This window comes from Pelodiscus sinensis, chromosome 9, assembly GCF_052426305.1.
Source record: "Pelodiscus sinensis isolate ZL-2025 chromosome 9, ASM5242630v1, whole genome shotgun sequence".
NCBI classification, from domain to species: Eukaryota; Metazoa; Chordata; order Testudines; family Trionychidae; genus Pelodiscus; species Pelodiscus sinensis.
Genome location: NC_143060.1, coordinates 14069003 through 14082572, shown reverse-complemented (window position 1 = coordinate 14082572; position 13570 = coordinate 14069003). Strand labels below are relative to the sequence as shown.

The 13570-nt window shown below is 43.6% G+C and overlaps 1 protein-coding gene across 6 annotated transcripts in view; it reads left to right on the top strand.

The window, feature by feature from the left end:
* USP24 (ubiquitin specific peptidase 24) overlaps positions 1 to 13570 on the top strand; it is a 114524-nt gene that overhangs the window by 86063 nt on the left and 14891 nt on the right. For 5 of the 6 annotated variants that reach the window (XM_075936049.2, XM_075936047.2, XM_075936046.2 and 2 more), the window contains exons 46-55: positions 1143 to 1284; positions 2805 to 2924; positions 3385 to 3605; positions 4939 to 5063; positions 5502 to 5643; positions 5976 to 6126; positions 7199 to 7294; positions 9656 to 9759; positions 11142 to 11255; positions 13183 to 13279. In XM_075936049.2, the coding sequence (XP_075792164.2) occupies positions 1143 to 1284; positions 2805 to 2924; positions 3385 to 3605; positions 4939 to 5063; positions 5502 to 5643; positions 5976 to 6126; positions 7199 to 7294; positions 9656 to 9759; positions 11142 to 11255; positions 13183 to 13279 (1312 nt within the window). Of the gene's footprint in view, positions 1 to 1142; positions 1285 to 2804; positions 2925 to 3384; positions 3606 to 4938; positions 5064 to 5501; positions 5644 to 5975; positions 6127 to 7198; positions 7295 to 9655; positions 9760 to 10725; positions 11118 to 11141; positions 11256 to 13182; positions 13280 to 13570 lie in introns of those variants that run through there. The other variant, XM_075936050.2, reaches the window with a different exon arrangement.

The window sequence follows — 13570 nt, the reverse complement described above, 5'->3', positions numbered from 1 at the left end:
CAGATGAGCCGTGGTCCCGCCGCCCGCGTTCTCCGGGGCGAGAAAAGCTGCTCCCTGTCTCCTTGGTCTGCTGGCGTGCCTGGGCTGTCCCGCTGCGGACGTCCTCCGCGGCTTTGCTCCGCGTCTCCCTGGTCTGCTCGGGGGGGGAGGGGAGGTGCAGCTAGTGCCCCCTCCCCCCCCCCCCCCCCCAGAAGACCAGGCTTTTCTGCCCATGACGCCTGGGGTAGAGCAGCTGCGGCGCTGCTGGGTTGGTCCCGCAGCGCCGCTCCTCGGCGCTACTGGACCAACCCGGCAGCACCCCAGCTACTCTGCCCCAGGCGTCCTGATTCAGCCGCTGCTGGTCAGTTTCAGCAGCGGCTGAATCAGGATGCCTGGGGCAGAGCAGCTGGGGTGCTGCTGGGTTGCTCCAGTAGCACCGAGGAGCGGCGCTACTGGAGCAACCCAGCAGCACCCCAGCTGCTCTGCCCCAGGCGTCCCCAAGTCAGCCGCTGCCGAAACTGACCAGCGGCTGACTACAGTAAGCCCGAGGCAGAGTTGCTCTGCCCCCGGCTCCCTGGAATCAGCCGCTGATCAGTTTCAGCAGCAGCTGACTTGGGGACACCTGGGGTTCTTAAGTTGAATCTATGCAAGTCAGAACTGGCATCCAGATTCAGCCGCTGTTGAAACTGACGCCAGTTCCGACTTGCATACAGATTCAACTTAAGAACAAACCTACAGTCCCTATCTTGTACGTAACCCGGGGACTGCCTGTAGTTGATGGCCACATAGAATTTTATTTTTTATTTGATCTGTTCTAAGTCATGGTTGTCTTATAAGGTCAGGTAGGAGTAAAAAAAATTGTAATCAGCTGAAATCTCAACAAAAATGAAGAAGTTTGGATATTAAAAGAGGATCAACTATGAAAGGAGCTACAGTTTCTTGAGTTATACTCCCTAGAAGTGGCCATTTATCTTTATGAAAACTGATAAGCAATTGTCTCATCGTTTAGAAGCCAGTTAAAAAGCTGGGAATAAATCTCATATTTCTTGATTTCCAGCTTTTACTCCAACAATTGATTATTCTATTTAGGAGGTCATATCTTAGCTACATATGTTTTGCTTCATTCTCTAATACATTAATGTTTTTTCCCCTCTCGAATCTAGGTATGAGCGCGAGGAAGCCTTCATGGCACTCAATCTAGGAGTCACTTCATGTCAAAGTCTGGAAATTTCATTGGATCAGTTTGTTAGAGGAGAAGTTCTGGAGGGAAGTAATGCATACTACTGTGAGAAATGCAAAGAAAAGGTATTTTACATCTGTGAGAAGAGATTAAAATGCACCCTATGTCATAAGTTATGTCTACACTGTGCAGCTTATGGTGGCATAGCCATGTTGCTAAAGCATTGCCTCTGTAAGGCATGCAGTGCAATTGCTTGTAGTCGCCAGGAGAGAGCCCTCCTGATGACAAAATTAAACCAACCCTATCAAGGGGCGGTAGCGAGTCTCCTGCCGACAAAGCACTATCCACTCTGGCAGTTTTGATCATTAATTTTTTTTCATACCAATAAAAGTTTTAGTGATATAAGTGTAAACATAGCCTTAGTATTTCCTTAGTTTGTTTATGGATGTAGGAGGAAAGACTTCATATGGCATAAAAAGGAACAGTAGCTTTCATTTGCAATCAGAAGATTAAATCCATTCTATGGCCCTAACGAAATAAAGTTCCAGTCTCTGTAGCTTGAAAATAAATTTATATAAAATATAATGAACACACAGATGAGCACCTGGAGAGTATAAGATGTTTTTCTAAAGGTATAAATAAGGCTGTTTGCTTGAGTTCTACACATATAGCTCATTGGGTGTGCGCTCTTAACTTTCATCTGGCACGTTGTCTGCAATTTTGGGACATTATTCTTTAAAAATCATTTAGACCAGCTGTTTCCAACCACTAGGCCGCAGCAGCTCTGGGGACTGGGGTACACCGCTCTTGCCATGGGTGTTGAGAGAGGTGTGTTCTACGCTACCTCTCAGCCAAACAGTGCTGGGCAAGGCACTGCCAGTCACGGAAGAGCCCTGCTGCCTCAGAGGGAAGTGCTCTTCCGTGGTGAGGAGGAGTCCCCTGTGGCCCTCCTGCCGTGCAGGGAAGCGCTGTTCCACAGCCAGAGGAGACCCCATCCCTGCCCACTGCTGGTTGGCTGATAGATGGCACGGGACACACCTCTTCCAACAGCCACAGTGGGAGGGGAGGCGCTGGGCAGTGTACCACAGGCCTGGCAATGCAGGGCTAGGTTGGGGGGGCAGAGTAGGCACTGGGGGCTCCACGGGTGGGGCTAGTGCTGGGGGGGTATGGAGGCTGAGCTAGTATGGGGGGGCTTTGGGGGCAGGGCTGTCACTGGAGATTATGGGACTGAGGCTTGTATTGGGGTTTGGCAGTGGGGCGGGTTGGGTGCAGTTGGGCTCCGGAAACCAGAGGCTGGTACTGTGGGCGGGGGTCTAAGGTGGGAGGCTGGTGCTCTGGGGGGTTGAGTGTAGGAGATTCTGGGGTCAGTGGCTGTTGCTGGGTGGGTAGTGGAGGGGTGGGAGGTTCTAGGGGTTAAGGCTGGCACTGTGGGTTCTGGGGGCTGGTAATGTTTTATTTGTGTATTTGCATATTCATTTGCATAATGAATATGCAAATGTGCAAATAAAATGTTACTGGTCCACCAAAAGTTTGTGAATGAGTTTGCTGGTCCCTAGTATCAGAAAGGTTGGAAACCACTGATTTAGACAAGAAAGGAATTGTATAATTAGTATCTGCACAGAGGTAACTTTCTTCTCTCTTAAAGAGAACTACAGTGAAGCGCACATGCATTAAAGCTCTACCCAGCCTTTTGGTGATCCACCTGATGAGATTTGGGTTTGATTGGGAGAGTGGACGCTCCATTAAATATGATGAACAAATAAGGGTAAGAGAACTGCTCTATATTTCATTCCCCCTCCTCCCACTCCCCCAAAACAAACACACTCTCCCTCTCCCCCTGGGGATCTTCTCGAATTCCCCTTTTTTTTCCTTTATCTCCTTCCTTTAAAAAAGCATTTTTTCGGAAGTTATTGTATCGTGAGTGGTCTTCTCAGCAGTGATAACATTTGAATGTAGCTTACTATAGAATCTTTCAAGGGCTGAGTCTGTTGTCTCCACCTTATTCGTAAGCACTTGATGGCCTGGAAAGCAGGAGTAAAATCCTGCTACTTAAAGAAATGCTAGATAGCTTTTACATTGTGCAGATAAAAAGCTAAAGCACATTCATTAGATATTTCCAGTACATAAGGTATTGAGTAACCCTTCATATTTTTATACAAATGCACTAAAACAGTAACATACCAGATCGTGTCTTCATTTAATCCAAGACGTTTGCTTTTGAACAGTTTCCCTGGATGTTGAACATGGAACCCTACACAGTGTCAGGAATGGCTCGCCAAGACTCCTCTTCAGAAGTTGGTGACAATGGGAGAAATACGGATCAAGGAGGTGGAGGATCCCCACGAAAAAAAGTTGCCCCTACAGAAAACTACGAGCTTGTTGGTGTGATTGTGCACAGTGGCCAAGCCCATGCAGGGCACTATTATTCCTTTATAAAGGACAGGAGGTAACGAATGACAGATTGGTCCTAACCCACTAATGTGTGCAGAGCAGCTGGCTCTGAAGATGACATGTTTTAAAAGGAACATCCCAGGTTCCTTGTTAAACGTAGTGAGTCCTTTAAAGCTACGAACAAAGACGCGAGCTACTGAAAAAACGTAAGCGCTTCTGAAAAAGTTGAAAATCTAGTGTCCAATCTTCTAAGCTACTCCAGATAATGTCTTTGGGTGTGTCTGTGCTGGATCTGGGCACAAGCCAACTAGCCTGGATAGACAGAGTTATGCTAGTGAGCTAAAACTAGCTGTGTCGACATTGCATTGACATTACAGCTGGGCTCTCAAATCTTGGTAGGATGGGGCAGAGGGCTTGAAAGCCTGATCTCCAGCTCAAGTAGCAATGTCTATACAGCTATTTTTAATTAGGTATGTGAAGGACTAGTCACTCCTCTCTTCTCCCCCCTCCCCCCTTGCTGCCTCTATCAGATAGAGGCAGCAAGCGGGGGGCAGGGGGCAAAGGAAAGGGGGTACTTGAAAGCGGCAGCACTGCTCGAAGCCTGGGGCCAGACCCCGTGTTCCACATGGTGCTGCTGCTTTGAAAAGCCGCATGCAGCCCCGGGGCCAGGTGGAGTGTCCCAGGCTACACACAGCGTTTCAAAGCAGCAGCACCGGCTGGAGCCCAGCTGACCTCAGGCTCTGTGCAGCGCTCATGGTTTTAAACGCTGCGGGGAGCCCGGCATCGGGCTCCTCATGGCATTTTAAAGCAGCAACACTACATGGAGCCCAAGATCAGCTAGGGAGTCCCCAGCTGACCCCAGGCTCCACACAGTGCTTTCGCCTTTGAAGTGTACCAACCACCCCTAGGACTGTTGCTACACTTCAAAGGTGCAGAGCTCTGCTCTATTGACAGACTAATTGAATCGTCAGTGCATTTTGCATTGACTATTCGATTAGTCAGTTACCCAATACCTAACATCCTTATTTTTAATGTGCTAAACTGAGCCCTGCTCTCACAAGTCTGTCTAACCACGGTGGGAGGCTCTTCTCCAGATGCAGTGTTGATATACCCATTCGAGTTCCATGCAAGCTTGCAAGATTGGGGCTTTCTGATAGCTGAATGTTAGATGACGTGTTTCATGATTTTTAATCGCATCTTTTTCATTAAACTGATTTTTTTTGTAACTTGTAACAAAAAAACAATTGTTTTAAGTCCTCTTGCTCTCCATCAAAGCAGACCTAATATCAAGAATTTCATTGCTAGAGAATTATTTATTTGTTTGTTTATTTTAAGGCATTCAAGCCTATAATGTAACTTCTTTCACGTGCTTCTTGTATTTGACATAGGGGATGTGGAAAAGGAAAATGGTATAAATTCAATGACACCATTGTTGAAGAATTTGAGTTAACTGATGAAACTTTGGAATATGAATGTTTTGGAGGAGAGTATAGACCAAAAGTATATGATCAGTGTAAGTATTAGTAGAAACTTAATGAATAGAGACTTTACTTCATACTAATTCACTGCAGAGTTAGAATTAAGTAAATTTTATCCAAACACATTTAGGAGTTATTTTGAATTAACACTTTGGCTTGGAGTGACTAGTATTAGATGGTCTTCAGTTATATTTTGACTAGGAAACCTTCCTAAGTAACTTCTCATTTTTTTTCACATCGCTGAGGAATGCGTTCACTGAGAGAGTTGAATAACATTGATTGAACCAAACTCCCTGTAGTCCCAAACCTTGTGTTCTCATGTCCATGGTAGTAGACTAGGAATAAAATGGTGAATGTTACTTCATATAGCTTTCCTTTTGTATTAGTTGTCTATTGAGTTATGTTTCCCTGGTAGGAATTATAAGGCTAATTATACCTACAAAGACTGATTTAAACTTAATTTTTCCTTAAAGCTAATCCCTATCCCGACGTGCGTCGGCGGTACTGGAATGCCTACATGCTGTTTTATCAGAGAGTTTCTGATCAGAACTCTCCAGTCTTACCAAAGAAAAGTCGAGTCAGCGTTGTACGGCAGGAAGCTGAGGATCTCTCGTTGTAAGTTTGTCCTCATACCCTAGACATTTCTGAGGCCATGACATATAGAGAAAGTAGACGACAAAACTAAGACTAGACTAATTCTTGTCCCCAAACAGAGCATGCTATCTGTAAGCCACTTAATGAGTACTTTTATTGCTTTCATGAGTAACTTTCATGCTCTCTCCCCCATTGTAGTGATAGGTGTGACACTGTCTCCAACAGCCTCTAAAATATATGTCGATAAGGCTAAAAACACTTGATTAAGATATTTTCCTGCTGGTATATTGAAAATTGCCTGGCAAGGTTGTCTCAGGGTTCAGTTATCAGCATTAAACTTGTCTATCTCTTAGATCTGCTCCATCTTCTCCAGAAATTTCACCCCAGTCATCACCTCGTCCGCATAGACCCAACAGTGACCGTCTCTCCATCTTGACTAAGCTGGTCAGAAAAGGAGAGAAGAAGGGACTCTTTGTAGAGAAAATGCCTGTACGAATATATCAGGTAAAGAACTGTCAAATTATTCTTAGGCACAGCAAGTGAAATACATTGGTTTGAAACTGACCGTAATGTAGAAATAAATAAAATAAATTAAATGTAGAAAGTGTTTCAAGACTGTTTGAGTCATTCTTATAACCATCAGTCCAAAAGTACAGCACTGTACTTTTACACCATATAATTCAAAAACATCAATGGACAGATTCCTTGCTTTGAATCATTTTTAGTTTAAAACAATCTAAATGAACATAAGTTAATGTATAGTAAGAGAGAGTGAAGTGCTAATTTATTGAGAATAGTAAGGATGGAGAGTCCTTGAAGTGAGTTTGAAGAAACATAGAGAAGGTATGTCAGAAACAAGGGAATTCTGTCTAATCGTTCTTGTTTTTTGAGCACAGGGTCAGAGCAGTAAAGGTAGGGAGAATGAGAAACCAAAAAGGAAGAGTAGACAGACACACAGATGTCACCTCTGCCTGTGTAGGACCTTGAAGTTGGCTTGTAAAATGGGAGGCCAATGTAAGGAGAGTTGGTGGTGTAGTTTAAGATGTAGGAGTGCAGGAGAGTGTACAGTGCAGTATGGCATTAAAACATTTGGCATATACAATGATTTGTTTAAACTTAGAGGCATCTAGTGAAACTTGCTTGAGGGGAACTCTGCATGCATGCATATTTATCATGACTCTTGGTTGCACCTGTTAACATTTATGTTCCAATAACTTGTTTAGTGCATATCCATGATTTTCTTGGCATGTAACCGTGTAACATTCCTAAATACAAACTGAACTGCAAGTTAGCTTTTGCTGGGTGAGTGGGTAGATTATTCAGTCTCTGCCAATATGATTCATTTTGGGAGAAAATAATTGCCTTTATGGAAGCGTTTCAGTAGTAAGTTCCCCAAAGCAATACAATGAGCTCAGAGTTAAACTCTCACTGATTAGCATTTTCTGACCATCCACCAAACATTCCAGATCCTTCAGGAATACGTAGGGTTGAAATGTTAACATGTGCACGGTGACCTGGGAGGATGCAATTGCTTCTTGCCTTCCATTACTAACCAGTAATCACTTTTCCTCTACAGATGGTGAGAGATGAAAATCTGAAATTTATGAAGAACAGAGATGTCTACAGCAGTGACTATTTCAGTTTTGTTCTGTCGTTAGCTTCTCTGAACGCTGTAAGTAGGAGGATTTTAATCCCTGGGTGCTATAATACTGGACAGGAGGGCACACAGAAGGCTGTTTGGGCCTCAGTCAAAAGAAAGGCAGCTGGCTGGATTAATGGAACTTCTGTAGAAACCAGGGGTCAGCAACGTATGGCTCACTAGGGAGCTCTTTTGCTGCTCAAGTTTAGCCCTGCTCCTGATTTCCCCTCTCAGCACGAACACCAGCGCAGGCTCCCAGCCTTGCAGGCCCCTGGAACATTGGAGTGCCAGCATTGGCTTCCTGCGGCAGGGAGAGGGAGGGAGGGAAAGCCCCGAGCCTCCCCACTGGATTTGGCTTGCGGGGAATTCGCCAGAGCCAGAAATGTCTCTGCATGCTGCTGCTCCCTTTCCCCTGGCTGGGGGAACAGCAGCACACAGACATGCTTCCCTGGAGTCTTCCCTCCTCCCCCGCCCCCTCCCTCTGCTCACACTGGAGTAGCGGGAAAGCCTGCGGCGCCTGGGAGTGGTATGTGACACAAAAACAAGTGCCCTCCCATCCCCTCATGCCCAGACCCTGCACCCCAACTTCCTCACGCACCTCCTCCCCCTCAGAGACCCCATACCCCCAGCCTGCTCCTCCATCTTCCCTTGCTCCTGCCCCCTCCCTCCTGGACACGCACACTGCCCCCTGCCTGCTCCTGCACCCTCAACCCTGGTCAGACTCCTACCCTGCTCCTGCACCCTTCCTCATGACCAGACACCTACTCCCAGTCTGCTCCTGCACCCTACCTCCCAACCCAACCTTGCACCCTCACCCCCGCTCCACGCCACCTCCTGCCCAGATCCTGTACCCCTATTGTTATCCCACTCACAGGCAGCCCTGTCCTGCACACTGAACCCCTCATTTTTAGCCCTAGCCCATTAACCCTGGAACCCCAGAAGAGTTAATCCAATCTGAGGCCTTGATCCCCAGTCCTCCATGCCTACCCCCACCATGGGACTGGAGCACTAAGGAAGTGAGGTGTTTAAGTTGGGGGCCACATCAGTGAGGGTTGGTGGTTTGTGGAAGGGTGTGCATTTGGTTTTTGTGGGTGTGTTTTGTTTTGTTTTTGCTGCTTATGTGGATCCTGAATGAATTTTCTGTGGGTCAATGGCCCCCAACTTAGGTTAAAGCCTTTGTGTTAGACATAATATTTTACTTTATTTAAAATGAAGCCTGGCCAACAAGACCCCTATCTGGCTGCAGCACCTGATCCTGGAGTAAGGACAGCAGCCCAGCCCCCATCTGGCCACAGGAAAGGCTGGTAGTGGCCCCCCCCCACTGTGGCATGGGTAGGAGGGGAGGCCATGATCTGGCTGTGGTGATCCTAACCTAGCCCCTCATCCAGCCACTGTTTCCTGGGTGCAGCAGCCCAGCCCCGGCCAAGTAAGCTAATCCAGCCCCAGGCCACCCCCGCCCCATACTCTTTCGCACCCCCAGCGTTCTGTCCCCTGCACGTCCCTCACACACCAACCCACTGCCCTGAACCCCTCTCACACACCAATCCTGACTCCTATACCCCCACATCCATGAATTTCACCCCTTGCAGTAGCAGAAGTCCCATTAAATAGTCTGTGAATATGTTTGATTTATACTATTATTAATCATCACGTCAATTATCAATAATATTAAGTTGTATATTTTCAGTCATGCAAATGGGCATTCTTATGCAGCTCTTTATTGACCACTTGTTCTGATTTTTTTTATGTAATTTGGCTCTTCGGTTTGAAAAGGTTGCTGACCCTTGGTTTAAAGCATTCAGTAGATCCAATTATATTTCCCAGTGACAATATCTAGCTAAAAGCTGATGTTACCTGCCTCATCATGAAATAGTTGTCACTGGTCTAAAGAAAAATGTATACAAGAGGATTTAAATTTGTTATTAAAAAATTGTGGAATGGGGATGTGAGTTGCTAAGCTCTGGCATTCTCTTTCTGTATAAAGGGTGGCTCGCAAGCCACCTTTATATCATTATTTTTCCAGTTCTTGAAGCTTTGAAGGGACTTTATTTGTAAGCCTCTAGCTCTGGTAGATGCACTCTCTAGAGTCCTAGAGCTCATAAAATCCTGTCTCCTCATTGTAATGGCGCAGTAAACACACCAGCGTCCTAGGTTGTTTGGGTTCTTCAGCAAGCGATCTTGGAACAAAGGTGTAGCTCTCTTTTTAGATTGCTCTTGCATTCTGAGCTGGAGAGTCTTCAGTTAAGTGTTGGTAAAATGTGGGGCCTGTCAATGTACCTCCAAATTAAGCAAAACTTTTAAAAATTGAGTGTTTTGCTCTGTGTATTGATTCTCTACAAACATGAACAGAAAAGCGATACTGCTGGACTGAAGTGAATGTGTTGTTTCTTTCAGACTAAGCTAAAACATCCCTATTACCCCTGCATGGCAAAGGTGAGCTTACAGCTAGCAGTCCAGTTCCTCTTCCAAACCTATCTGCGAACCAAGAAAAAACTCAGGTAAGGGTTCATTTTAGATTGCTATGGGCTTACCCAATTTGCTGGCTTGTAAATCCTGTGATTTTTATGAAGCTTTGTGTTTAAACCTCTTCACTCTGCAAATCCTCTTGATATTCACCAGCATATCAATACTGTCCAGCTGTGGGATTCCAAATGCAAATGGAATTTGTCCAACACAAGAAAATCCAGGGAGAGAAACTTATTTCTACTACAGAAACAATGAGGAGTCCTCTGGCATCTTAGAGTAACCGATTTATTTGGGCAAAAACTTTCATGTACAAAAACCCACTTTGTTAGATGGGCTTTTCCCAAGAAAGTTTATTCCTAAATAAATCTGTAGTCTTTATGGGAACGTCTACACTAAGTTTTATTTTCGAAAGAGGATATGTGGAATTTGCATATCTTCTTCCGATCGTTTTTTTGAAAGCAGGTCTTTTGAAAGTGAAAGTAATCTGGCCACGGGGGCGGGAGTTCGGAAAACCCCCCTTTTTCAAAAAACTGCTCTTCCTTAAAGAAGGAGACTCTCTGTTTTCCGAAAAAGGGTTTTTCCCCCCAAAAAAACCCATCTAGACTACTTTCACTTTCGAAAAACCTGCTTTCGAAAAAGCAATCGGAAGAATTGCATATTCCCGGGGAATTTGCATATTCTCTTTCGAAAATAAAACGTAGTCTATATGTGCCCTAAGAGCCACAGGATTCCCCTTTTATTTTTGTGGATACAAGTATCACTGTTACCCCTCTGATACTATTTCTCCTGCAGTTGTCTCTTTCAATTGGTGTCACCCATTACAACATTGTGAAGTAAAAAGGACTATATGGGTTATAAAGGATTTAAATACAAGTAAAATGATCAAGGCTTTAAATAATGTGTATTTTGAATTGATAAATAAGGACTCTAAATCCCACTATTTTATGAGCACAAGTAAATTCTTAGTTTTAAATAATTTATTTTTCTGAATATTGCAGTTATTAAATAATGCTGGAAAGAACCCACTCTTTGGAGCTCAGTTCAGGAATGGCTAAGCTGGAGTTGAGAGAGGAAACCTATCAGGCTTCACATTTTACTAAGTATCTCACTATTTTGTTCTGTGCTATCCAACATGTCTTCCATTCACTCTAGACAGGTGAAACAAAGAGAGAAGGTCTCAGTTACTATGTCTTAAATTCTTAAGGTATTTTTTCAGTGAAGGAATTAGTAGCTCCCCAGAAAAAGGAGCAAAATCAATCCCCCCTTCGATTACCCAGTTGAGTCCTGCTGTCCTGAAAGCTGCACAGCAGAACAATAACTACCCCAAGAAACACCAGATCTTGATTATCTGACAAAAAAAGTCACATGAAATTTTGCTGTTTACTGATCATGTTGTTTCTGTTTTTTATTAAAGGATTGATACGGAAGAATGGATTGCCACCATTGATGCATTGCTTTCTAAAAGTTTTGATGCTTGTCAGTGGCTAGTTGAATATTTGATTGGATCAGAGGGACGAGAGCTTGTGAAGTAAGTGCCAATATCCTCCCCAAGTCAATATAAGTAACATTTCATAAAGTTGTGGTTTGTCACATTCTAATGTAAGTTGTTCAGTATTTTCCGTATCCCTTATCCCTTAATCAGAAGGGAAAAGAAAAAAACATTCAAGTGTATTTAACAAGATCGTTGCAGGTGTTCTCAGTTTTGTTTCTCTTAGAAAGTTGTAGAGGATAGAGCATATTCTTTGAATCAGTTCATCCACTCACTGGCTCCCCTACAGGGAAATCCATAGATGAGCAATTTCATGGTTCAAGTTGCTCAGAAGGATGTTATCAAACAGCTTTTATTGTATTTAATAGAAAGGAGAGATAAATTGTGCTCAAAGCCCCTAAAATGTGCCGGTCAGGTCTTATTTCAGAGTGCCTTTCATTGAGAATTCGCTTGTTGTTTTTCAGCTCTTAGTTTTATATGAAGCAGTTATTTATAAAAAGCACTTCAGCCTAGTTTATATCTTTCTTAGAGGCGTTTATAATAAATCCTCCTTATAGATTGTTGGGTTTATGTAGCACTATTCTAAGGTTTCAGTGAGGATTTGTACAGCAACTCATTTAAGCATAATAAATCCAGGCCATCGCTAGTAGTGATTACAGCCTAAATAATTGGAAAGCTCAAAACTTAATACTGGCTTTTTTTAGGATTACAAGAAAATTTTGTTTTGCGTCCAAGACCCTTTTAACATTTTTTGCACATATTCCAATGTATTAGAAAGCTTTATGACCTAAGCTTTAAGCATTCTTAAATATTTGGTTGATAAATCATAATTACTTTGAGAAACTAACTCTTCAGTGGTCATACTGTTTCTCCATGAATCACCGATCATTATATATTTCTAGCTAACTAACAATTATTAATTGAGGCAAGAAGATTCAAGGTTGATATTCTTTCCGTAATTTGAATTGAGAGAACCCTTGACTTTGAATGAATGGCTTTTTATTTTTCTGTATCAAACTGTCGTGTTTGAGCAGAGTTCTTTCTGAATTATCTGCGTGCTTCAGGGTGTTTTGGATTTCATATCAGGAAGTAAGTTTGCTGAGTTCTTATTTAGATAGTGTTTAGGCGTTTCCAGTATAGCTATTGTGTAATCAAAAATGGCAGATGTTTTAGAACAGAGGACAGGAGGTGGTGGTGATCGTTTTTCTATTACGCTGCTTGTAAAAAATTGTATTTGCTAGACAAGATAGCCTGGGAGGTTAGCATGTAGTCATTTAAATGATTAACCGATAAGCCTGGGTTTATTGATTAATCCTGATAACAACATGCACATGCACATCCACCCCGCTGCCTCTGTATCAGAGACAGCGAGGAGGGATGCAGGAGGCAGTGCTCGGGGAAGCCAGCTTGAAAGCCAGTTCCCCACCAGCACCAGTTCCCACGGAGCCACCTGCCTCCACCTCTCTCTCCCTTCCCCTATCAAAGGCAGCAGCGAGGGAGGGGAACAGGCAGGATGCCAGTGTTTGCCTCTCTCCCTCCCCCCCCCCCCCAACATGTAAACATGTAACTGCTAAAATTTCAAGCAATTACATGTTTACACAAAAAATGTTTAACTTCCCTAGTACAAAATAATCCATCACTTCTGAGTAGCCTTGAATCTTTACTAGGAATCTGCTATGTTAATCTACTGTATGCTATGTATAAAACTACTGATTGAAGAATGTCAGTGTTAGATGTGTGTAATGTACTGTAACTTCAGTTTGATCTTTTAAAGTGATCAAATGCAGTTTCAAATGCTCAGAAAATAAAACATTGGAAATTGCCATAGTAGCAGGCATGATGAATGCAAGCCTCAACTCCTTGTCCTTTTACAGAGCAAATGCCAAACTTCAGCATGAATTAGATGTATAGACACACCAAAGATTTGATCCCAAGCTCCCTTCAGCTGCTTTGGTTTTTTTTCCAGAACTTTCCTGTTGGAATGCAGTGTAAGAGAGGTACGAGTTGCTGCAGCCACCATCCTTGAAAAAACGCTAGATGGTGCCTTGCTTTATCAGGATAAGGTCAGTGATATTTCATTCTGAATTAGTGTATTTATTTTTGTAATGTTATAGCTCTCACTGTATTGCCAGAAAATACCATGCATCTCTGATAATGACCAAAGTAAAAGGCCTAATAACTTCATTCTCCATAGTTCTTCAATTCTTGAATCTCCTCATGCTCATTTCCTCTAGTCACAATAATGTAATGTACTGGTCTTGGAATCCTACATTGCATATTATGAATGTCTGGGTGACATCATGGGATCTCAGCCTTCAGTCTATACATAAATTTGCTGTGGAATGACATGCACC